The 24,000-nt window shown below is 52.0% G+C and overlaps 4 protein-coding genes across 10 annotated transcripts in view; 2 read left to right on the forward strand and 2 right to left on the reverse strand.

Moving 5' to 3' along the window:
* The first annotated feature begins 1,295 nt into the window (after nucleotides 1–1,295).
* LOC133060846 (tubulin alpha-4A chain) lies at nucleotides 1,296–5,139 on the forward strand. Its single transcript, XM_061148679.1, has 4 exons — nucleotides 1,296–1,381; nucleotides 3,165–3,387; nucleotides 3,702–3,850; nucleotides 4,095–5,139. Exons 1-4 carry the CDS (start codon nucleotides 1,379–1,381, stop codon nucleotides 5,064–5,066), a joined length of 1,347 nt encoding a protein of 448 aa, XP_061004662.1. The 5' UTR covers nucleotides 1,296–1,378; the 3' UTR covers nucleotides 5,067–5,139.
* A 1,434-nt stretch (nucleotides 5,140–6,573) lies between these two features.
* On the reverse strand, nucleotides 6,574–9,961 carry STK16 (serine/threonine kinase 16). 3 transcript variants are annotated; one of them, XM_061148683.1, is made up of 8 exons: nucleotides 9,754–9,897; nucleotides 9,358–9,547; nucleotides 8,593–8,812; nucleotides 8,211–8,344; nucleotides 7,920–8,040; nucleotides 7,699–7,794; nucleotides 7,174–7,295; nucleotides 6,784–7,066 (listed from the first exon to the last, which is right to left on the reverse strand). In XM_061148683.1, the coding sequence occupies exons 2-8, from the start codon at nucleotides 9,441–9,443 to the stop codon at nucleotides 6,928–6,930; spliced, it is 918 nt and encodes a 305-aa protein (XP_061004666.1). In that variant the 5' UTR covers nucleotides 9,444–9,547; nucleotides 9,754–9,897; the 3' UTR covers nucleotides 6,784–6,927. The 3 variants fall into 3 exon arrangements, with proteins under 3 accessions (XP_061004665.1, XP_061004664.1, XP_061004666.1); XM_061148682.1 differs by lacking the exons at nucleotides 7,174–7,295; nucleotides 9,754–9,897 and adding an exon at nucleotides 9,904–9,961 and having other exon boundaries at nucleotides 6,574–7,066; XM_061148681.1 differs by lacking the exon at nucleotides 7,174–7,295 and having other exon boundaries at nucleotides 6,574–7,066.
* A 69-nt stretch (nucleotides 9,962–10,030) lies between these two features.
* Nucleotides 10,031–18,075, forward strand: GLB1L (galactosidase beta 1 like). 3 transcript variants are annotated; one of them, XM_061148697.1, is made up of 17 exons: nucleotides 10,032–10,197; nucleotides 11,401–11,527; nucleotides 11,707–11,873; nucleotides 12,122–12,272; nucleotides 12,434–12,494; nucleotides 14,652–14,746; nucleotides 14,845–15,019; nucleotides 15,108–15,166; nucleotides 15,270–15,391; nucleotides 15,502–15,542; nucleotides 15,742–15,860; nucleotides 16,153–16,227; nucleotides 16,327–16,416; nucleotides 16,531–16,644; nucleotides 16,918–17,049; nucleotides 17,274–17,489; nucleotides 17,660–18,075. In XM_061148697.1, exons 2-17 carry the CDS (start codon nucleotides 11,459–11,461, stop codon nucleotides 17,915–17,917), a joined length of 1,944 nt encoding a protein of 647 aa, XP_061004680.1. In that variant the 5' UTR covers nucleotides 10,032–10,197; nucleotides 11,401–11,458; the 3' UTR covers nucleotides 17,918–18,075. The 3 variants fall into 3 exon arrangements, with proteins under 3 accessions (XP_061004681.1, XP_061004680.1, XP_061004683.1); XM_061148698.1 differs by lacking the exon at nucleotides 16,327–16,416 and having other exon boundaries at nucleotides 10,031–10,197; XM_061148700.1 differs by lacking the exons at nucleotides 11,707–11,873; nucleotides 12,122–12,272 and having other exon boundaries at nucleotides 10,033–10,197.
* Nucleotides 18,032–24,000, reverse strand: part of ANKZF1 (ankyrin repeat and zinc finger peptidyl tRNA hydrolase 1) — a 6,526-nt gene continuing 557 nt past the window's right edge. For 2 of the 3 annotated variants that reach the window (XM_061148694.1, XM_061148695.1), the window contains exons 2-14: nucleotides 23,967–24,000; nucleotides 22,776–22,888; nucleotides 22,460–22,562; nucleotides 22,144–22,337; nucleotides 21,636–21,748; nucleotides 21,395–21,542; nucleotides 20,888–21,116; nucleotides 20,560–20,706; nucleotides 19,391–19,862; nucleotides 19,119–19,230; nucleotides 18,819–18,986; nucleotides 18,590–18,681; nucleotides 18,032–18,365 (exon numbers count right to left, since the gene is read on the reverse strand). The exon at nucleotides 23,967–24,000 is cut by the window's right edge. In XM_061148694.1, coding sequence (XP_061004677.1) covers nucleotides 18,242–18,365; nucleotides 18,590–18,681; nucleotides 18,819–18,986; nucleotides 19,119–19,230; nucleotides 19,391–19,862; nucleotides 20,560–20,706; nucleotides 20,888–21,116; nucleotides 21,395–21,542; nucleotides 21,636–21,748; nucleotides 22,144–22,337; nucleotides 22,460–22,562; nucleotides 22,776–22,888; nucleotides 23,967–24,000 — 2,049 coding nt within the window. In that variant the 3' untranslated portion in view covers nucleotides 18,032–18,241. Of the gene's footprint in view, nucleotides 18,366–18,589; nucleotides 18,682–18,818; nucleotides 18,987–19,118; nucleotides 19,231–19,390; nucleotides 19,863–20,559; nucleotides 20,707–20,887; nucleotides 21,117–21,394; nucleotides 21,543–21,635; nucleotides 21,749–22,143; nucleotides 22,338–22,459; nucleotides 22,563–22,775; nucleotides 22,889–23,966 lie in introns of those variants that run through there. The other variant, XM_061148696.1, reaches the window with a different exon arrangement.

Below are 24,000 nucleotides of genomic sequence, written 5' to 3' on the forward strand. Positions count from 1 at the left end.
AGCTATTTTGTTGGTAGAAAGTTGCCATTGCTAGTTATTTTATCCTGCTGTGTTATATTGTCAGGCAGCCTTGGCCCTAGGAAAAACTATGATAGGAGAGACAGGTGAATCTTTTCCCAGGAGACAGAATGCACCAATAGGCACATAGGGCACTTCTGATGATTTCTGCAGTGAAGAGAGACAGGTAGAAAATGTAAGGCATGCAAGGGAAAGCAGAAGTAGGTTGAAAAGCCCATTCTTGCAAGACATGGGAATGAAAAGTAGAAAGAAGGAATAGCTTTAGATGAGACCGCTGCCTGAGCTCCGAGGGCTTTGAGATGCAAGTAGCAGATCCTGCCCATGGCTTAGGGACTGAAGAGGATGGGAAAGTCAAAACCATCCATGACATCAGAATCTCCATTTTATTTTTTCCTCTTCAGAGTCAACAAACGTTATAACACCTCACAATGCTTTCTGGGGGTGGGATCGTTATCACCTTTCACCGGTGAAGATGAGGTTCAAGAACTCAGTGAGGTTAAGTCACTTGCCCAAGGTCACAGAGGGCAGTCAGGTTGCGAATCCCAGAAACTCCGGCGGTTCTGGCTGCAGGAAAGTGGGCAGGTGGCTATGGCGAGGGCCGGTTAATAGTGACGGTGCTGATGACGGGGCCACTGACCAGCGGGCAGCCTGCGAGACGCAACAGATTCCGGGGGTCGGCCCTCGCAGACAGACTGTGGGGTTCGGCTCTGCGGAGCAACCTAAGGGATCGACAACCTGGGGCTCAGACTGTGCAGCTCCCGGTCCTCGGCCGCCCGTGGGAGTTGGCGAAGGCCAGCCATCCCGGCCACGGACCAGCAGGCCTCGTGCGACTGCAAGCCGTTCCTGGGGGACGGGCCAGAGCCAGGCAGTCGGCCGGAGCCTTCAGAGAGGCGGGGCGGGGAGGGCACCGGCGAAGGCTGGCTGCAGCCACTCCGGAAAAACAGCCTCTACAGCACCCGGCCTAAGTCAGAACACCTTAGAGACAGGCGCCCCCACGACGCAGGGGCAGGAGAGACACATCCTGGCACCGCTCCTTGCGTCCCAATAGCGGAGCTCGGGAGGTCCGAGTGTCGGCGCAAAGCCGGGAAAGAAGGGTTTAAGCTCGGGTCGCTACTGCTCACTCACGCGGGACAGGTGAGGGACTTTGGCACGCCCCGGGGAGGGGACTCGCCCTGGCCCCACCCCTCCGGGCCGCCTACCTTTCGGGGGCGGGGCGTCTGGGCCGCCCCGCTCCTAGTGGGCGGTCGGAGCGCGCGGGCCCGCCCCCCGCCTATAAGAGCGGTGCGGCACTGCAGCTAGCGCAGTTCTCACTGAGACCCGTCACCCGGACTCTACGTGAGACCCACCGCCCGGACTCACCATGGTGAGTGCGGCCCTGCCGGCATCGCGCCCGTCCCTAAGTTCTCCTCTTCTTCGGGGAACCTCCCGCTAGGTCCGCTCAGGGCCCTCTATCTGGAGTTTCAGGTCTCGAGGTGTTGGCGGGGGGGGGGGTGGTGGTGGAGGTTGCCTTCCCCCACCCCCTCCCGGTGACTTTGGCTGGGCCAAGTTGTCCACTTTCGGATGCTGGGGAGGGTAGTGGAGCGGGGTGGGAATCTTAAGTAGTAGAGAGGAGTCCTCCTGGTATCCCCTCCTGCTCCACCAAGAATTTGTGTCCTAACCCTCCTGAGGGGAGTCACGCGGTCCCGCGGCCCGTCCTTTCCGCGGTCGAGGGAGACCCCGCTTGGCTGCCCTCCGCCCTTAGCCTCCCGCTCACTCCCGGGTCCTTGGAACTGACCAAACACGCGCTTGGTGCAAGAAGGTGGGAAGGGGTCAGATCACTTGGTTCAGCATCCCCCTTTCCTCCGACTGTGGGCGCATCCCTCCTACCCACAGCAACCCCCCCGTGACTCAGCACCCCTCTTTTCATCCTGGAGGGGTGGCGAGAATGGGGTTCGGCCTAGTGAGGCGAGCCGGAATCTCTCCAGCCGGAGCCCGCGTGCACGGACGGGCAGAGACAGCTGGCGCTGAGCGAGAGCGCGGGCCGAGGCCAGGTTGGGGGGAGGGGAAAGAGGTGTGTGTAGGGGGTGGTATTTATAGCCCAGGGACGGGGGCCGAAATCCAATCCTCGCTTTCCACTGGGATGGACCTGGAAAGAATCTAGAAGGGGCGAATCCGGGGCCAGAGCGCAGGATGGCGCTCACCCCGCCCAGGGCAAGGCAGGTTACCTTCGGGGCCTCACCGCAGGTTCCACTTCCTTTTCTGGGTGTTTGCAAACCGTCACCCCGCCATTTCGGTGTCGAAAAGGGAGGCCGCAGTGGCCCTGCTCTGCACCACTTTGGCTCTTCAGAGGTTAATTCCAGACTGGCAGGGATGAGCCTAGGGCAGCGAGTGCCCCAGTGCCCACAACCTTACTGCCGGCGCCTGCCGGTTTTTGCTCTCTGCAGTTTCCCTGAGGGTACAGCAGTGGGTGAACGTGGTGAAAATACCCAGGGTGTGGGGGTAGAGGTGGGGAGAGCAGCCAGATGGGATTGATCCCCAGAGCCAGATGGGATTTAAAGGTGGTGAGGGCCAGGGCAACCTGCTGGCCAGCGTGGTCAGTTGATGCCCGACTGGAAGGCTGAGACACCTCTACAGTTCGCAAGAATGAAAGGGTGAGAGGGTTATATGATATTCTAGTTGTTCATCCTCAAAGCAAAGAATTAATCAAGGGCGGTCCTCTAGCTATAAATTTGTAGCTCTGGAAAACCTTCTGTCCCTTCTCAGGCTCTTGAGAAGCTGATCTGTGGGAGTAAGGATTGGGAACAGCTGAAAAAATCGCTTGTCCTTGTCTCAGCAACTGCAGTGTCTGCCTGTCTCACATGCACTTGACCTCTCCGTCCTGCCTGAATGTCCTGTGAATGTGGCAGGGTCATATGGAGCCACAGCTCTTACTTGACAAGGTCCCCAAGGAGTAGACTGAGGGATCTGGCCAGCCCTACTGGGTGCCTCTAGTTGGGAAGTCCTATGCAGGAGAGCCTGGGCAGGATGCCAGCCTCTTTGACCTCTGCTCAGGCCCTTTTGCCAACTGAGTCATCCTAACTGGTAGGTGATAGGGTGGGAGAGAGGCTCGTGAGGTAAGGACTTATGTATGTGGGGTTTATGCCATGTCCCCTCTCTTTACCCTTCAGCGTGAATGCATCTCAGTCCATGTGGGGCAGGCAGGTGTCCAGATGGGCAATGCCTGCTGGGAGCTCTACTGTCTGGAACATGGAATTCAGCCGGATGGACAGATGCCCAGTGACAAGACCATTGGTGGAGGGGACGACTCCTTCACCACCTTCTTCTGTGAAACTGGTGCTGGAAAGCATGTGCCCCGGGCAGTTTTTGTGGATTTGGAGCCTACTGTAATTGGTGAGCAGAGGAAGAGAGGGTGGAATGGAGGGGCTGGAAAGTGACTCTAAGTTTCTCTCTGGAGAGAGGATGTCTAGACCTGGCTTTCCTGGCCCTGAAAACCCCTTGCACTGCTGGAAGCTAAAGAAGGGAGGCTGATCGCAGACTGGGCTGGGCAGCAGGTCTGGGTTTCTCTCACACACTGCTATCTCAGGCTGGCAGGAGGATGAATGCTTCCATATATCTGACCACAGCCACCAGGCTGAGGGAGGGAGGTCTGTGCTGAGCACAGCCTTGTGGTTTCTGCCCTAACGATGTGGTGTATGACTTTTCAGATGAGATCCGAAATGGCCCATACCGGCAACTCTTCCACCCCGAGCAGCTCATCACTGGGAAAGAGGATGCTGCTAACAACTATGCTCGTGGTCACTACACCATTGGCAAGGAAATCATTGACCCAGTACTGGACCGGATCCGCAAGCTGGTGAGAATTGGGGGTAGAAGGAAGGAAACTTTTGAAATGATGCTAATGGTCAGAAACATTTTTTTCCAAATCCATTTCATAGAGTCATCTCTAATTGTACATGTCTCAGAGCGTGCTGCGGCTGTGGGATACTCATTAGTCTGCTTTAATACCTGAGAAATTTTAGGCTTTTGTGAAGCTAGAACATATGAAATCCTCAGGCCCTTTCCCCACCCACATTGCTCTTTTCCTTCTTGCCTTTCAGTCTGATCAGTGCACAGGACTTCAGGGCTTCCTGGTGTTCCACAGCTTTGGAGGGGGCACCGGCTCTGGCTTCACCTCACTGCTGATGGAGCGGCTCTCTGTTGATTATGGCAAGAAATCCAAGCTGGAGTTCTCCATCTACCCAGCCCCCCAGGTGTCCACGGCCGTGGTCGAGCCCTACAACTCCATCCTGACCACCCACACCACCCTGGAGCACTCAGATTGTGCCTTCATGGTGGACAACGAGGCCATCTATGACATCTGTCGCCGCAACCTGGACATCGAGCGCCCGACTTACACCAACCTCAACCGCCTCATCAGCCAGATCGTCTCCTCCATCACAGCCTCCCTGCGCTTTGACGGCGCCCTCAACGTGGACCTGACGGAGTTCCAGACCAACCTGGTGCCCTACCCTCGCATCCACTTCCCCCTGGCCACCTATGCACCAGTCATCTCTGCAGAGAAGGCCTACCATGAGCAGCTGTCGGTGGCAGAGATCACCAACGCCTGCTTTGAGCCTGCCAACCAGATGGTGAAGTGTGATCCCCGCCATGGCAAGTACATGGCCTGCTGCCTGCTGTACCGTGGAGATGTGGTGCCCAAGGACGTCAACGCTGCCATCGCTGCCATCAAGACCAAGCGCAGTATTCAGTTCGTGGACTGGTGCCCCACAGGCTTCAAGGTTGGTATCAACTACCAGCCCCCTACTGTGGTGCCCGGGGGTGACCTGGCCAAGGTGCAGCGTGCCGTGTGCATGCTGAGCAACACGACCGCCATCGCTGAGGCCTGGGCCCGCCTGGACCACAAGTTCGACCTGATGTATGCCAAGAGGGCGTTTGTGCACTGGTACGTGGGCGAGGGCATGGAGGAGGGAGAGTTCTCCGAGGCCCGGGAGGATATGGCTGCCCTGGAGAAGGATTACGAGGAAGTGGGCATCGACTCCTATGAGGACGAGGATGAGGGAGAAGAATAGAACCACTGCCTGGAGCCCACTCACTATGTTTATTGCAAAATCCTTTCGAAATAAACAGTCTCCTTGCCCGGTTTCTCGTCCCCTCTGAGTGCTTGAGCTTTGCTGCCTTCCCCTTTTGTGCTGCTGCTGCTGCTGCTGTTTCTGCTGCCACCCTCACTATGTGCTGCTCATGAGTTTTTCCTTCCGTGGCTGAAGGTTAGACCTGCCAAGGGGCCCTTGTCAGGCCCAGGAAGCATGACCCCACGTATCATCCTAGGAGTGCCCAGGATAGGGGGGAGATGAGGACCGGATCTTGGACCTGTCCAACATGAGCCGTTAAAGGATCTGAGGCTTCACTTCCTTTCCAAGTAGGAGTTTAAGCCCGGCAGTTTCTGTGTTTGAGTTAGACTGCTACCCTATTCTTCCCGCTGCTCTGCATTCACCGACACTGGAAGCAAAGCTTGGCCCAGACACCTCTGCGTTTTAAGGGCTTGGGAGTGGGGCTGAGCAGGCCCAGAGTTCCTGGGCGTGGAGCCTAGTCATAAGCTTGGGGGCTGGGAGGGAACAAGGGCGATCTCCTAGAGTTGTTTGTGTCAGTGCACCTCCCAGCAGCTTTGCAAAGCTTACTTTTGGTCTTGCTGTTTTGCTGGGACCTAGGGTTGTGCCATTAAAAGTCAGGTCATCTCCCCTCTGTTTGTGCTTTCTTTCTGGCCTCAGCTTCTGTGCTAGCTGGTGGGAGCCTTCTGCCAGGGCCCTGGGGAAAACTTCAAGGTTGCTAATAGGCACCCCAGGACCCACACTGACGTCAGCAGTTGGAGGGTGGGCACAGTTGGCGGGGGGGAGCATCACTCTCAGGAGCAGGAGATGCCAACCCTGCCCTTCCCTCCCCTCCCTGGTGATTTAGGGACGCAGTGCCCTTTCTGAGGGAACAGGTTTCCAGCCCAGCAAAGGCAGGGCCCCTGTTTACTCAGCAGAGGAGGCAGGAAGTGGCAGCTGGATACTGCCACACCACACAGGCCCCATTAATCATTAACCATGTGTGAACCAGAACCACCTCTGAGAGATTCTGGGCTAAAATGTCCACCACTTCCACTCCCCTTGCCCCAAGGCAGAGGCTGGAAACCAGTTGTGTGGTTGTCCCGAAGCTTCCTCAGGTGTCTCCACCCAGAAGCCCTTCCTGGAAAACCAGCTGGGCTGCTCTGACTAAGCTACCCAGCCATGGGAATGAAGAAAGAATGAGATGAGGGTGCTTCAAGGGGGCCCTTGGCCCAGTTCTTGGCATAGAAACCAGCTCAGGCCAGAGCAGTTTGAAGTTTTTGACTAAGACAAGCTAGGAGAAGAAGTGCCCATTCCCCCACCAACCAGATCTAAGGTAGGGATACCTGCCTCCGAATGTGGAAGGATGGTTATGCCACTCCTGAGGCTTCACCAGTCCCTCTTCTCTCCAGGTTCTCCCCCAGAAAAGGCAGCCAGCCTGTGGGTGCCCTGCACCTCCTCTCACTCCAGGAACAATGAGACTAAGATCACACCAAGCTGCTTTCACTTTATTCTTGTTTTATACATTCTCCTGCCCCCAGATTTGGAGGCAGATCATGATGTATGCTCAGCAGTCCTGCTCAGAGCCTTGACTATATTCTATCAGTTCCCCTCTCCCCATCCCCCACCCTCCCCAACCCCCACCCAGGTAGGCCTCCAGTCCAGTTACTGCTCTTGGGGGTGAGAGCAGAATCAGAGACAGAAGGCCGAGCAAACTGTCCCAGCCCCCAGCTGCCCCCAGTGACAAGGGCGCGGTCCTGCACTGAATGGATGGAGATTCTACTGAGGGAGGGCAGCTCCTTGCCAAGGCACGGGGGCCACCTTCTCAACGTGGCCTCAGGTTTGTTCAGATGTGGGTAGTGTGCTCGTCCCGAGCCGGGGTCTGCAGCACCTCCAACTGACTCAGGAGCAGAGGAATGTGAGGGCGCTGCTGGGGGTCCACAGTCATCATTGAGGTTAGCAGCTGTCGCAAGGCTGAAGAATGCCTGCAGAAGGAGGAGGGGAGGGTGAGGAAGGCGGCCGCCCCCTGTGCTCTGACCCCTGCAAATGGAAGGGAGGAGCCTGGAGTGCCCCTGCTCCTTTCAGAGCTCACCTGGGGCTCTGTGGGATGCTGAGTTGGTTCTGCACTGCAAGGGCCACACTGTCACCCTTCTGGAACACCATATCATAAGGGCCTTCCCCAAACATCATGGCATATAGCACACAGCCTAGGGACTGAGCATAACTTGGTTATTCCTTGGAAGGGGACCAATGGAGTCATCTCTGTTTCATTCTGTAGTGAAAGGAGACTACAGTATGCCGACTTCAGTCACGTGACACCACCAGGGCCCCAGAGAAACTGCCAGTTAGCTGGAGGCCTCTGCGTCTTGCGCTGAGCTGCTGCCTCCAGCCCTGACATTTAGTTATACTTATCCTGCTCAAAGGGCAAGATTATACCACTTCCTGAGCAACTGAGTAGTGTCAGTGACAGTTCCCAGGAAGGAAGTTGAGGGGGGATGGGGACATACATGCTTCCTGGGGCCCCATGCACTGGAAACCAAAGACTTGCTCCTCCAGTTCACGGCAGCCACAGAGCAGCACTCCTTCCCTCCCACATTCCCACCCACATGCTCCTCACCCAGACATCAGTCCGCTCATCGATGACACAGTGGCTCTGCACGGAAAAGAGCTCCGGGGCCCGGTAGGAGATGGTGCACCGCTGGGCTGCCCAGTCCTGGAACAGTGGCCCCAGAGCTCAGAAGCAGGGCACAGGTCTTGGTCATGTGACCAAACCAGGGCATGCACCAGAAGGGGTTGAGGATGGGGAAGAGGTGGGCAAAGGACTCTGGAAACTTTTACCTGGAGGGCCAGAGCCTGGCGGGAGCCCTCCACGTGGATGCATGCTTGATTCATGGACCCCAAGTCCATTAGAACCGGCTGCCCCTCATCGCCAAGCAAGATATTGGTGGGTTTCAGGTCCCTGAGGGGAAGTAGAAATGACCCATGAGCATCCCTGAACCAGAAGGCCAGGATCCTAGAGGGGTAAAAGAATCACAGGGACTGTTCCTGGAGAAGAGCACAGAGATCTCTCATTTCTCTTGATGAGGCTCTTCCTTTCTGTCCAGCAAGTACATGGAGCCTCCCACTGACCTGTGGGCATAACCCTTGGCGTGAATAGCCTCAAGGCCTCTGCAGATACCCAGCAACAGCCGAATGATTTGCTCTTCAGTCAAAAAGTTGCCTTTGTCCTTCAGCTTTTCTATCTCATTCCACAGCGTACCTCTCTGCAAAACAAGTTTCCCCGAAGTTGATGTTTTTAGCCTCTGCTCCCTGACCTGATTCTTTCCCTATGTCAGAGTCTATAGTAATTTCACCACACACCCTACACCCCAGGTGGGTTCCTTAAAACCCAAATCTGAAATGCTCAAACCAGAACATGACCTCTGCTTCCTAATGTGCATGACTGCTCATAATAGTCCTTGGCACACACGGCTCTGTTGCAACCCCCTCCATAGCCAGGAGACTTTCTGACCTTGAAGAAGGGTAGCAGCAGCCAGGCCTCATGTTTAGTGCCTCGCTCTCTCAGACAATAAGCCACGAGGCGAAGGATGTTGGGGTGATGGAAGAGGCGATGCATGTCTGCTTCTCGTTGGGCCTCCTCCCGGTCCTGCTGCTCATGACACAGGATTCGCTTCAGGGCGTAGAACTGTCCATCATGCAACCCCTCCACTAGGTCCACAAAGCTGAACCCACTGTGGGCCAAAGAGGTCAGTGAAGGACCAAGGTCATCTCCCATACTGCTGGGATCCAGAGGAATTCCCTGGGGAGAAGTGCGGGGGTGGGGTGGGGTGGGGGGTGTCTTTCCCATTTACTAGCAACACTCCCAAGGTGTGACACTAAAAAGAAGTCTGAAGATTATTAACATAGAGCAAGGACAGTCACTTTCTAGGTCCTATGACCTTAATGCAGGGCCTTAATATTAAATAAATAACAGCCAACCTTTATCAAGTGCTATGAATCAGGCAATAGGGGAGGCACTTGATACGAATTATCTCATTTAGTCCTCACAGCCCCGCCATTGAAGCACAATTAGCTCTAATAAGCAGATAAGGCAACTAGGGCTTATCAAGGCCATACATGGTGAATCTAGAAGACTGGTTCCACAATCCACTTTCTTGACCACCAAGGAGCTGGGCTCTGTTCGGTGAATTAGAGGCTCTGTGTCCCTATCCTGTGCGGACTGCTGTCCTTCAGAAAACCACAACTCTTGGGACTAAATGATTTCCAAAACACTCACCCCTCCCCCAATTTATGGATGAAGAGGTAACGCTTATGGTCAATGGTGACAGTTCCCCGAGAGCAGATGCAAAGCGCGTGGCCCATATTGTCTCAGTCATCCTCCTCAAGGACGGTCTGAAGCTGCCAAAGGATTCGTCCAGGTCGAGTGGTCTTTTTCAGGCAAGTTGCTGGGGCTCCAGCAGATCATGCTGGAAGGAAAAGAATAGCAGGTCATGGGCGGGGTACAATCCAGAAGACCCCCTAGAGGGCCAACGTGAGCGCTCAGGCCCAGGTCTTCGAACCTAGAGAAAATAAGCCCTGGCAACGCCCGCTCCAAGAAGTCTGGGGTCAGGTGCCTTAAAAAGCCCCAGGCCCCGCGGCGACTCCCAGGCCATTTCCTCCAACCCCGGCCCACCTTCAGGCGGCCCCTCACTCGCACACCCCATTGGGCTGCAGAGGCAGGGCACGGAATAGTTCCGGGAAGAAGTGCGACGCCCACACCAACCACTTGCAGAGCCCACTCCAGGTCTCGGTCTGGGTGGGCCAGCCAGGACACGGCACTCACCCGGCTTTAGCTGGAGGGAAGCGCCAGGGACCGGAAGCAGTAGTTACGTCATCAGCCCGCGCCGGTGTAACGGCCCGCAGTATCCTAGCAACTGCTGAGCACTAGGACGATGTGGGGGCGTGGAGCTGAGAGGCCGGGGGCGGGTTAGGCCTGGGGGAGGACGGGTCCCAGGACCCGGGAGAGGGTTCCACACCTGGCCTGTATTGGGGGTCAAGACGCAGGCACCTACGTCAAAAGGGAGCAGAGCCGGGTTCGGCCCGAGGCCCCCAGGACCTGCATCTCCCAATGCCAGAGGTAGGAGGCGTCATACCTCCCGTGCACCGGGTGGCCGACTGGGGTCCAGCCCGGAGGTGGATGCTCAGAGCGGGCGAGTGCTGGCAGCCTGGACCCCTTTGCAGCTCTGATCAGTACAACCTTGGGGGCTCTGGCCTGTATCCTATTACCGTAGTCTCAGTAGTTAAGAGCTCAGGCTCTTGAACTAGACTAGGGTCTGAATCTTAATAGCCTGGACAAGTTACTTAGCCTCTAGGAACCTCACTTTCCCTAACTGTAAAATAGGTGTAAGAGTACCTAAAGTTAAATGCATGAACTCTGAGGCCAGACTGCCTCATTCAAATCCCAGCTCTACTAAACTAGTTATGTGACCTTGTTAACAGGCTAATATTTCTATCCTTCAATCACCTCATCTGTAAAATGGAGATTATTATCTACTTCATGGAGTTGTTTGAAGATTAAATGAGAGGTGAACTGCTTACTATAGCGTTTGATGCATAGCCCTGAGTAGTGTCCATAAGCAGAAATAATAATAATAACTATTATTATTATCCTGGTCTTCACATCCCAGGCTTGGGACTGTAAAGGCAGTGAGTGATGGAAATTCACAAATTCCCAAACCTTGGAACCTTGATGTCTCTTGCCCAGGCAGGGGTAAATTGGAAAAGGGCGCACATCCAAAGACGATAGGATGGCCTAGATGGTCTCTTTTGTTGACACAGGACAGGATTCTCTAGGAAGAAGATTCCTCTTGTAACCTGATCCCCACCCCAACTCCCACTCCCCTTTCATATACTGAGAAGATATCCTCTGGTTTCCCTTGGGTCTGAACCTGGATCTGACATTCATTTAGATTTAACCTGCTGTGTACTGGACCCTGCGATAGCAGCAGAGGACTCAGGATAGACAAGGCTCTCCCCATCCTCAGGGGCTCAGTGTAGCAGAGAACTACTTCTCAATCCTGAATGTGCTCAGAGCACCCGGAAATCTTGTTAAAATACAAATTCTGATTCTACAGGTCTGATGTAGGGTCTGAGACTCTGCATTTCTAACAAGCTCCCAGGTAATGTTGATGAAGCTGGTTCATGAACCAGTAGCAAGATGTAGAGGATTTTACGAACTAGCAGAGTAGCAGATAGCTGCAGGCTGGAGACAAAGTCCAGGCTAATCGCCTGGCAACTTGTGGTGGTCTCCGCCCACTTGCTCGCTGAGGTTCTCTCCCAGGAATCCGCCACGTGACGGTCGGACCACTGTCTCTGACTGGAAGAGCCCCGAAAGCGCCATGGCTCCCGAGAAACCTCTCTGCCTTCCCTCCCTGCTGCTCCCACTCCTGACGCTGCTGCTGCCCCAGGTAGGATGGGAGAATCGAACCAGCCGCTGGGTGCGGTGAAACAGGGTCAGATCTGGCCGAGGAGAGAGTGAAAGTGAAAACAACAAAATACTGGGAAGGACTAGTTCCATCTCCTCTGCTCTTGGCAGATGCTCACCCCGGACTCAAGCCCACTGTGAGCACGGTCTCTCCCCTTACAGGCAGACACTCGGTCGTTCGTAGTGGATCGGGACCATAACAGATTCCTCCTGGACGGGGCCCCGTTCCGCTACGTATCTGGCAGCCTGCACTACTTTCGGGTACCGCGGGTACTTTGGGCAGACCGGCTTTTCAAGATGCGAATGAGTGGCCTCAACGTAGTACAGTTGTAAGAAGTGCTCGTGAGAGCCATGGAAGGGTGGGATTCACTCCTCCTACCATGCCCTTAAGAAGGGGATCAGGACAGGAAGACCGGCTGGGTATGAGGATTGTAGTTCCAGCGCTTCCCTGCCAAGGGTGGGAAAGGGGAGGGCCAGCTTCCTTCCCACAGCTTCCTGGAGATTCCTGCAGGCCTGAGCCCCTTGGCCTCCCTGGCTTCTCCCTGTCTTGGGCCCTGTTAACCTCTTACTTTTTCAGTTATGTGCCCTGGAACTACCATGAGCCAGAGCCTGGGGTCTATAACTTTAATGGCAGCCGTGACCTCTTTGCATTTCTGAAAGAGGCAACTTTAGCCAACCTGTTGGTCATACTGAGACCAGGACCTTACATCTGTGCAGAGTGGGAGATGGTGAGTTAGTTGGAGAAGGGATAGAAGCAAAGCTTCCCATGTACCCCCACTCTAGGGCCACTTCCATCACTACCCTCAACTCCCTCCCTTCTTACCTACCCTATTCCAGTCTCAGACAACAAAGCCCACTCATTTTTTTGTTGTCTTTATGTTTGTCTCAGGGGGGTCTCCCAGCCTGGTTGCTTCGAAAACCTAAAATTCATCTGAGAACCTCAGATCCAGGTGGGTAGAGAAAATAGACTGGACTCAGAAAAAAGCAAACAACAACAAAATGGGTCATTTGGGTACCCAAAACAGAGATCATTCATTCAAATTATTTACTGTTTTAATCATGCCCAGCAGCATGCAGGGAACTGGGGGACCAGACAGATTCAGTGTGGAAGACACATTAGTTTTAAAAAAAAAACACACCCAAAACCTATATAAGATTATTTTTAAAATACTACACAAGAAAATGGACAAGGAGTTGAGATAGTGAATAACAGGGCCTCTTTTAGGTAGGAAAGCCAGAAAAGGCTTTTCTGAGATGACATTTCAGTTACTCTAGGAAAGGGAAAGCACTGGTCATATGAAGAGTGAAGTCCGAATGACCAGGTAGATGGAATGGTATACTTTTCTGGGGGGAGGGCTGTGCTGTGAGTCTTGTGGGATCATGGTTCAGATGAGGGATTGAACCTGGCCCCTTGGCAGTGAAAGCTCGGAGTCCTAACTACTAGACCACAGGGAATTCCCAGGTATGGTGTGTTTTAAGACCCAGAGGTAGGAGAGAACACTGGCATGAATGAGGCCAGCATGGATGGAGCACAGCGGGTAAACGAGAGTAGTATGAGAAATTGGAGCTATATAGTGAGTGTTAATGCAAGACCACTGTAAGGGGTTTGCCTTTTATTATAAGCACAGTAGAAAGTCATTGAAAGAGTTTAGCCAAAATTATCTGATTTGTTTTCAGATTACATTAGCCTGGATGTGGGAAATGGATTGAGGGAGAGCAAGGGTAGAGGTGGAGAAACTTAACTGGGAGACTGTGATCATAGTTGAGGAAAGAGATGGCTCCTGGTTGTGATAGTAGTGGAAATGCAAAGAAGAGGGCAGAAATGAGCTATAGGTTGGAGGTAAAGGTCAGCAGGATTCAACTGACAGATGTTGATGAGAAAGGGAGTGGTGGCGGAGGGGCGGGGGAACAGTGTGGGTAGGATGAGGAGAGAAAGGAATCAAGCGTCCAGCCAGTCAAGATGATGGTGCCACTCACTGACTTAGGGAAGACAGAGAAGACTAGGGGTGGCAAAAGATCAACATTTGGGGAAAAAACAATAGTTCTTGTCATGTTAAATTTTTATCATTCTAAGGGATGCGATTTAATGTATGCTTGGATTAAAGGAGGCAGTGCAACCTGGCCCTCCTTTATACAGAACACAAAATGTAAAGGAATTGAATGTTTTAAAAGTGTAAAGATAGCCTCTAAAATGTCTTTCATTGACTCCAACTTTGAGAGTCCGCTATCTGCTAGGCATTGTCCTCAATGACAGGGATGCAGCCAATGAGCCTGACAGACAAGGTTCCTGCTCACTAGTAGGGGAGACCGACAGGAAACAATTACAGACACACACACTTAATTTTAATTTCTTAAGCACTTGAAAAGGGAGTATGAGGTGATGTGAAAGAGTGTAACAGGGGAAATCTACCCTCATCTAGGATATCAGAGGTTTTCTTGGGGAACTGAAATGTAAGTTGAGACCTGAAGCCTGAGTTGGAGTTGCCTAGGTAAGGAGGCAGAGGTCATGCATGAAGACCCTGAGGGTGAGTCAACAAAAATCACCAACAGGAGTTGAGAACTGAAGGCATGCCACCTCATATGATGATCTTTCATTTGCTGACTTAAATGTCCTGAACTGGCAGTTCCATCAGGGTGCAGGTCAGATATTCTACAATTTTGTGAATTCCCATGCTACTTCATACCTGAGTCTGGTGGGAGCCTGTAACCCCTAGAGTCCATGGGGTCACAAAGAGTCAGATGCGACAGAGCACACACGTGTGCACGCTACTTCATAGCGATATCAAGTATATATTATATATGGTTATGTAATAGCTCTATATGATGGGTTTTAACATTTTTTTTCTGATATTTAAAAAATGAATTCTCTAGAAACACTGCTTTGTGTCCTGTGCTCAAATTTCATTGCCATGCAAATATTCAATTGCTTAGGGTTCAGAGTTTCCTCTGACAAGTCACGGCTTCCCAGACGGAGTTATGGACAAGTGGGATGACACACAGTGCTTCCCCGAGTTGAGGTGGCACTCAGGATGCTGGCACTGATGCTAGGGGTGGGGGCCGAGGAGGTGGCAGTGCCCTAACGAGCAGAGCACTGCTCCTTCCTTTAGACTTCCTTACTGCAGTGGACTCCTGGTTCAAGGTCTTGCTGCCCAGGATATATCCATGGCTCTACCACAATGGGGGCAACATCATTAGCATTCAGGTACCAGTGGAAAGTTGACTGGGCTAGGGGAAGGAGGTGCCAGTGCCCTTAATTTCTCCAGCTCAGAGCTGACCTCCACTTTTCCTTTCCCCTGGCAGGTGGAGAATGAATATGGTAGCTACAGAGCCTGCGATGTGAGCTACATGAGGCACCTAGCTGGGCTCTTCCGAGCGCTGCTGGGAGACAAGATCTTGCTCTTCACCACAGATGGGCCTGAAGGACTCAAATGTGGCTCCCTCCAGGGACTCTATACCACTGTAGATTTTGGCCCAGGTCTCCCAAGCAAGGGTTCAGAATGAAGTCTGGGGAAGGGGCACCTGTTTCATGTTGCTTACCTTGCACCTTTGCCTCCTTTCTGCAGCTGACAACATGACCAAGATCTTTGGCCTGCTTCGGAAGTATGAACCCCGTGGGCCCCTGGTGAGGAGCCAGAGGGGAGGCCAATCAAAGCAAGAGGCAGTGTGGGGAATGAGTGGCGCTCAGGTCCCATCTTGCTCACAGCTCCTTTCACTTCATGCTCTAGGTGAACTCTGAGTACTACACAGGCTGGCTGGATTACTGGGGCCAGAATCACTCCACACGCTCCGTTCCAGCTGTAACCAAAGGACTAGAGAAAATGCTCAAGTTGGGAGCCAGTGTGAACATGTAACTGGAGGCACTGGGGCCAACATAAAATCTGTAACTGGGTGTTGGGGATGAAGGTTAAGATTCAATGAGTCAGCTTCTACCTTTCCCCCCACTCTTCCCCACTTCAGGTACATGTTCCATGGAGGTACCAACTTTGGATACTGGAATGGTGAGTCTAGACGGTCTCTGGGGTGGAGGCAGGGAGGCAGCAAGGAATTAAAAGTCTGAGGAATGCATGGATTAGGATGTCTAGAAGCTGGATATGGCTACCACCGCCCCTTCTGAGAGCAAAATTCTCTGCATGAATTTCTTTGCTTAGTGCCTACCATCTGAAAGATGCATTGAATTAATTAAATTGGTTTGACTAGGTGCTGATGAGAAGGGACGCTTTCTTCCAATTACTACCAGCTATGACTACGACGCACCCATATCCGAAGCAGGGGACCCCACACCCAAGCTTTTTGCTATTCGAAATGTCATCAGCAAGGTGCCCTACCACTTCATTAAGTGCCAAAGGCTTTTACTAATTTAGGGGGAGGGGTGCCCATAAGGCAGTGATTGTTGTCTGAACCACAAAACCCTCTGAGCAGCCTATTGCAGCATTTCTCACTTATTCAGATGGGACTTCCTGGGGAGATACAAATACATACAATATTAGAGAATCTTCATGACCCCTGAAGCCCTTCCCTGGACCCCAGGTTAAGAACCCTGCACTAGGGTGTTGGAATAGGGTTTCTTTGTGTGCTTTTCCTATGGCTCCTGAGAGAATTTGGGCTCAGTTCCAGGAAGTTCCCTTGGGACCTTTACCTCCCCCCAGCCCCAAGATGAAGCTTGGACCTTTGACCCTACACCTGGTAAGCTCCTCCCCATTATTCTCCAATTCTACCCAGCCTGTCCTGCCCTCTATTCTGAAAGTTCCCTTGTATTCTGATACTTTCCCCTTATTCTAATAGGATGGGAATTTGCTGGATTTCTTAGACTTGCTATGCCCCCAAGGGCCTATTCATTCAATCTTGCCAATGACCTTTGAGGCTGTCAACCAGGTAAAGCGTAATCCACCAACAGCTCTACCAAGGGTCCCCTCAGTTCTGCATCTTCCCCACAGTATCCTTTCTTGTCTCTCAGTACATCTCATTTACTCGTTCTTCCACACCTAGGTCCATGGCTATATGTTGTATCGGACCTATCTGACCTATACTGTTTCTGAGCCAACACAACTCTGGGTGCCAAACAATGGAGTCCATGACCGTGCATACGTGATGGTGGATGGGGTGAGAACCTAATTCCAGGCTACCTTGTGAGCCCATTTCCTTTCCTCCCCAGCAGAGTTTCTGGTATCTACCTTTTCCCACTGCCTGCTCACATTTGCAAAGGATAAGCTGGGATGAGGAAGAGTTTGACAAAGGATACGGTTCTAGAAGGAACTGACAGAAGGGCTACGCTCTCTTTGCCCTCTAAATAATAGTGTCCTAATGTAGCTTCCTGGGTAGGGCCCACAGGCTAGATGCTGAGCCACTCCCTTTCACAGATACTCTCATCCACAGGTGTTTCAGGGTGTTTTGGAACGAAACATGAAACATAACGTATTTTTGACGGGGAAAGTAGGGGACAAACTGGATGTCCTGCTGGAGAACATGGGGAGGCTCAGTTTTGGGTCTAACAGCAGTGACTTCAAGGTGAGCTCGCTTTGCCCAGTCCCTCACCCCCATACTCTTCTTTACTGAACTCCCTAGAAAAGATAAGGGCCTAAAGGAAGAGCTACAGCCTTAGGGCTTAGAGAGCAAAGCAGCAGCTGGTGGGGGATCTGGACATGGCCACTAGGTGCATCCCAGGGCTTGAGTAGCAGCAGTCTGGACTTAGAACTTAGTGAATGATGAATTTTCATTTGCCTTCTTCACAGGGCCTGTTACAGCCACCAATTCTGGGGCAGACAATCCTTACCCAGTGGATGATGTTCCCCCTGAAAGTTGATAATCTTGTCAAATGGTGGTTTCCCATCCAGCCACTGAAAAGCTCACATCCTCAGGCCCCCTCTGGCCCCACCTTCTACTCTACCACCTTCCCAATTTCAAACTCAGGCGGGGACACATTTCTGTTTCTACCTGGATGGACGAAGGTATTGCTGATGGTGGGGGTGGGGTGAGGGGTAGGGTGGTAAGAGGGGAAAACCATGGAAGAAGGGAGAGCACAAATTATTCCTCTGATTAGGAACCCCCCCCAACCCCCCAGCAAGGGGATAATTCTACCCCTCTGAGAGCTGATCCTTTCTTTTCCTCTATCCCCCAGGGCCAAGTCTGGATCAATGGGTTTAACTTGGGCCGCTACTGGACAAAGCGGGGGCCGCAGCAGACCCTCTATGTGCCAAGACCCCTGCTGTTTCCCAGGGGAACCCACAACAGAATCACGTTGCTGGAGCTAGAAAACGTGCCTCCTCAGCCCCAAATCCAGTTCCTGGACAGGCCCATCCTCAATAGCACGAAACACAGGACCTACATCTATTTCCTCTCAGGTGCCTCTGAGCCAATGGAGTTAAGTGGGCACTGAAGGAAAGGTAATCCGTGGACCTGGGACGAGCGCAGTGAGCAGGATCCCTTCATGCTAGCCACGCTGACCGTAAGGAAACAAAGCCCACAGGCCTGAATGGAAGTACGAGAGCAGTTTCCTTGACAAACTTTATTGTGATTAAAGTTCCAGAGACAGTACCAGCTCCACACACCTCTGTGGCCCTGTCTTTGCCCTGGTTCCTGAACGTCCTTCACCCTAATCTTCCAAACACTCTCTGGTTTTGTGGGGGAAGCAGCAGCCTAGGGCCAGTGGGGATGTGCCCTCTCAGGGCCTAGCACTGGCCCCAGGTGGAGCAGTAAGAGATCAGGAAGAGGGCTTCCCAGCCCGACAGCGGTGATCCCGGAGGCAGCGTGTGGAGCAGAAAGAGAAGTCAAGGTAGTGAAAAGGAACAAGGCCTTGGAGAGACATCCCACAACTCCAGCAGCGTCTGAATAAGAGGGAGAAAACGGCTGGAGAGGAATCCCAGAAACGTTCCAATCCAAGCCTTCCCCACCCACCCTCCTGTTACTTCTGTTTTTATTCCAGAGGTTCCCAAAACATCTCAAATCCCCTCAACAGCCTTTCTGAACACAGAGCAGCACTTGCTCTACTTGTCCAGAATGGCCCCACCCACATCACAGCCCACCCCCCACACCTGCCCCCTCCACATACGGAATATTGCTGACGGTGACGGCAGGGTCGGAGGTCTGAGGGTTGGGGGCTGCCAGCTGGGCAGCGAGTCGGCGCTCTGCAGCAAGAGCTCTCTGAGGGGAGGAGAAGCCGTGTTAAGCACAAGGCCTCAGTGGTGGAGAGTGTGTCCAGGAAGTGACGGCTGCACACGGGGGAAGCAATCAGACCTCTGGGGAAGTGTTGCTGTGGAAGGAAGAAGCCCCAGCCTCACCTTCTCCCGGTCACTGAGGGCAGCAAATCGCCGCTGCTCTTCTCGCTCCTGCTTCTCCTGCTCCTGCCGCTTCCTCTGCTGCTCCTCCCGGTGCTGCCGGGCAGCCTTCTGCTCCCTTCTCCGAGTGGCCTGCCGTGCCTCCATTTCTGCTGTTAGCGGCCCTGGCACCTGCAGGATTTCCAGGAAAGCATAAGGTAAAGATCTGTACAAACTATCCTTGATAAGACTGTAGGAGAATAGAAAAGATCTAGCCAGCATCTCTGATGCCTCCCCACTCTGCTGCTTCCTTCTTCAGCTGACCTGAGCTTTGCTGTAATCGTAAGCATCTGGATTCTTCTCCATGAACCTCCGGAACTCATTGCGTGTTGATCTGTCAGCTGCAACTGTATACGGTGGCCGAGCTCGGGAATCCCTAGGTGCGAAAACGCCCAAAACAGGTTCCGTTTGCCTGCTGCACCTCCCAATGTTGCCCAAGCAGACCAAGGGAAATATTGTCAAGTAGGCAAGGCCAAGATTAGCGTCCAGATCATCCTCTGTACCCTAGCAGGGATCGGCATGAGGACCTCACTTACTGCACAGTGGGGTCCGCACCTGCCTCCAGCAGCAGGCGAACCACTGAGCCTCTCCCAGCTGCGGCTGCTGCGTGCAGGAGAGTGAAGCCACCGGAGCCCAAGGGGGCAGTGAGCAGAGGCAGAACTCCAGGGTCTAGGGGGCTGGCAGTGAGCCGGTCCTTCAGCATCCCCACATCTCCAGCTCGGCAAGCAGCTAGAAGCACATCCCAGAGCTCCAACTGACCGGGGGACATGGCCTCATCCCAGGGAAGCCCCAAAGGGGCTGACCCTGAAAGGGCCTCATCTTCCTTTGGTTGCTGGGAAAGAGTCATTTGTACCCCAGACTCCAGGTCTTGCTTTCTCTCCCTCTTATTCCTTTTTCTCCTCCTTTGCTTGGGAAATACCTCAAACTCACGAAGATCCAGCGTTCCCAGTGTCACCTCCACTAGCTCCAATTCTACCTGGGAGACATCTTCTCCCTCTGACTCTAATCCTAGGGGAAAAAAGTTGCTATGTTAGATCCATCTAAGGAATAAGCAGAGGGTAGAAGGGTGTGGGCTGCCCCAGATGCCTAAGAATGTACATAGCGAGATAATCCAGATCACTTGAAATAAAATTGTTTGTATTTTGTCACCCAAGATAAAATAGCATATCAAGAGCTGAAGCCATTAGTATCATGTGAAGAAATGAGGCTCACAGCCCCAATAAGGGCAGGCCCAGAAGAAGCTATTCAGGGACGAGAGTCCCTGGACATTCCCATGACAGCCTTAGGGTAGTCAGCAGAGGAGCCTGGAGCAGCTGACAACCATGCAGGTGACAGTCTGCAGCAGGGGAAGCAAGCCCTAGCTCCAAACCAGTGTGTCCAAGGAGGCAAGTAAATTATGTTAACATCCACACAACACATGTCCAAGCATCGACTTCATGCTAAGACTTTTCGAAGAACTAGAGATACGTCAGTGAACAAAAGAGATGATAGGAGATTTGGAAAAATCCCAAAACATATTTAAATAATTGCTACCACATACTGAACAGATGTGTCTGTTTGCCGGGCGGTGGCAGTGGTGGGAGTATGTAAGGGCTTACTTATAAATAGGGAAGTGGATAAAGTTATGACAGTAGGGGATTTACCACTGCATTTCTAGGACAGACCCCCAGAGAGAGACCTGACAATTGCCAGATGGTGTACAAACCCTGTTTGGGAGCTTCCTCGTTCTGCCCGAGTGCTTCATTTTCATCACTGGGGACCTTTCTTTCTTCCTCGATAGCCTTCCTTTCTTTCACTCTCTTACGGTGTGTCTGAGGTAAATCCAACCTGCCTGTCTCCCGGGGGTCTTCTCCTGCCATAAAACAAAAGATGGTTCTTAAATTTAGCTGAGGAGAAGCCAGCTCAGGTTTCTGTCAATGGAAATGTCATCAGACTGCAGTCCGAGCAGTAGAAAACCATCTGGATGCATGAATGAGAACCCCAGGCTTGGGTGGAACATTTGGGGCGTATGGAGATCTAGAAAGAAAGCTCACCATGGACATATAACGTGGTCAACTTATGGAGTACACGCTGTAGCTCTTGGAAGGTGGGTCTTCGGGTAGCGAGGGGGATATCCCAAAGTCGGGGATCACCCCGGCACAGGGGGGCCTCACGGCCCCCGAAGAACAAGGACCGGCCAGAGCGGGGAGCACGCAGCAGTATCGTCCCAGCCTCCTCCAGTGCCTTAGCCCAGTCTGGCCCTGCCAGCAGGTCACGAACTTCCTAGAGAAGACAGTGACTCAGCTCTGTAATTCTTCATTTGCTACTTTTAAACCTCCAACCAAAAACTGACCCACAGATGATGTACAGATGACGTGCAGGGAATGGGGGGTGGAGAATGAGAGGATTAAGACTCCTGGGCATCCACCCCATTCTACCTTCATCTACCCAGAAAGAACAAAGACAGGACACAGGAGCCAGCCTCCCTGCTATACCATTTAATCAGTCAAGAGGAGAGAAGTGGGGATTAGAGGCGCACCAGACCTGGACACATAACTCACCTTATAGAGTGCAGCTTCATTGTAGCGCCTCAGACTGGCCCCAGCAGAGGGAGCAGCTGCACCCCGCGCATCCCGGAGCCCCTGCGCTGTGCCCCGCTTGGCCCGCACTGTGTAGCGGTGAAAGCTTTTGTGTGTCAACACTTCTCGTCTGTAGACAGCACAGACTCAGTACTGGAAATCAGATGGTGCTCCCAGACTAACAGGATCCATTCCATCCTTGCCCCATGCAGCACCCTCTCACCCTTGGAAAATGGCACCAGCAAAGTGCCCAGCAGCAGCCATGAGCACCACACAGTCCCTGGGACCTCCGCTCTGCAGGTTCTGAAGCAGCAGTTCTGGTTTTTCAAGGGGCACCTGGAGACACAGGAGCAGCACAAGCATCTCTGTGGCACTTACTGGGAGTAAGAAACAAGTGCCAGTGCTACGTGATACACAGGCAGCATCTCTTTTGATACAACAGCTCCATTATTGTCTCCATTTTATAAATACGAAAATAGGAGGCTTGCAGAGGTAGTCAAGATCAAGTAGGAGAACCACAATTCCAACCTAGATCCATCTATATCCAAATTGAATTCCACTCCACTTGACCCTTGTAAGATTCAGGCCAGTTCAAGACTGTGCCATCAAGTGTGACACCCACCCTGAACAGGAAGGAAGGGAAGAAGTAAGAAATAGACTGTGCTGAGGGGAAATCTAGGCTGAGTGTACAGAAGGCTGGGGCTGACCACACAACGTGTGCTGGCACTTGCCTGGCGAGGGCCTAGGACACAGCGATAGGCATAAAGAAACTGGCCCTGGGCATTTTGGAAAAGAACCCGATGGGGGTGGAAGCCTCGGGGTCGCGTAGGCTTCTCAAAGTCAGCCCTCTCCTCATCCAGTATCTGCAGGTCCTCCTCACTGTCTGAGTCTGAGTCTTCTGTTCCTGAGATGCTGGAAAGATCGCCTGAGAACAGCAAAAGTTAAGAAAGCTTGGTACCCCATCTTTGACCTTTCTTCAAGCTCCTCAACTACGGTCTTTCTCCATCCCCATGACTGATTCGCACATGCTCTCCCACTAGTCATCACCTGTGGAACTCTGCTTTTCAAAGTCCAGGGCAGACAGGAGAGGCTTGTCCTTCAGATGCTGCTTTAGGTTAAACCGATGCCAGTCAAGCTTATAATGTTCCCTCTGGTAAGAGACAAAGAGGGAAGAACAATGTGGAAATATGCCTGACCCAGCCTTTTATGGTACCCAAGACCTAAAAAAGAACTCCATGAAGTATGACCAGGTAATACTAACTTCCTTAGTTAATGTAGACCTTCATTAAAAACAAATTTCTACCTCTTTTCCCCAACCATGACATTTTTGCTTCCACATTTAGCTCTGCACCTGGTCTTTTACCTGTTCCTGGTGGTTCTGGAAGACCTGGTCACAGGTTGAACAAAACAACTTCTCTGAAATATCCAGAGGACCCTGTAGCGGTCTTCTTTCTGGGCTTATTTGCTCCTCTGAACCTAAAGGGGAGGGTAAACAGAGGTAGAAAGGGGGCCCAAATCCACACTATCTAGGATTACATTCAGTGTTTGATATACAAAGCAGAAGATACAAATGAGAGAGATGGCATGTCATTGCCTTCAAGGAATTTAACAATCTAGTAATCATGAAATAAATGACACAGCAATCACTTTATAGAATATGCTTCTGAAAAGATATGTATAGGAAGAATATAAACACTGTATGTAAATTAACAACAGGGATTGTTTAGAGGAATGCTGAAAGTCAAAGTGTTAGTCGCTCAGTCATGTCTGACTGTTTGCAATCGCATGGACTGCAGCCCACCAGGATCCTCTGTCCATGAAATTCTCCAGGCAAGAACACTGAAGTGGGTTGCCATGCCCTTTTCCAGATCTTCCCGATCCAGGGATTGAACCTGGGTCTCCCACATTGCAGGCAGATTCTTTACTATCTGAGCCACCAGTGAATGGTTTCTGGTAAGGTTAAGATTATTTTTAAACTGTGCAAATAACTCTCCCCCACTACCATCTTTTTAGCTTATATTTCCAATTACAGTGTGCAGTTGGTTTTATTTTTTTTTTTTAAGTATAAGAAAACAGTCAAACTCAAGTAGGATGAAACCAACAGTAAGTTGTTCTGTATTCAGCAAGAAGGAATGATTTGATTGGAATAGTTAAATTTGGGTGATATCAAGGAACAGTGAAGTGTTTTTGCAGGCAGTGGTGTTAATGTGATGAGGCATAAGCAATGGCAAGAGATTTGCTTGGAGACAATTCAGGAGCCTGTTCTAGAAATCCAGCGATCGAGTGAAACTTTTTTTTTTTTTAATCAGAAAACATGTACAAATGTTGCCTTAAATTCCTAACAGTTAAGAAAAATATACACAAACTTCAGCGTAAAAGTAAAAAACAAACACTCTGCAGTTGGGAGCTGATAAATTTTATCCAGTGGAAGGAGATGTCAACAAGAGCTCCTAAGCTGGGAAACACCAATAAGAATGTGTTCCCTGGAGGAGCAATAAGCTCCAAAGTGTCCTGTCATTTCTCTTACGGGTCCACCCCACACCTTCCCAGATACCTGGACAGGAAGTCTGAAGAGCCTGGGCCAAGGC

The sequence above is a fragment of the Dama dama genome, chromosome 8, assembly GCF_033118175.1.
Source record: "Dama dama isolate Ldn47 chromosome 8, ASM3311817v1, whole genome shotgun sequence".
Taxonomy (NCBI): domain Eukaryota; kingdom Metazoa; phylum Chordata; class Mammalia; order Artiodactyla; family Cervidae; genus Dama; species Dama dama.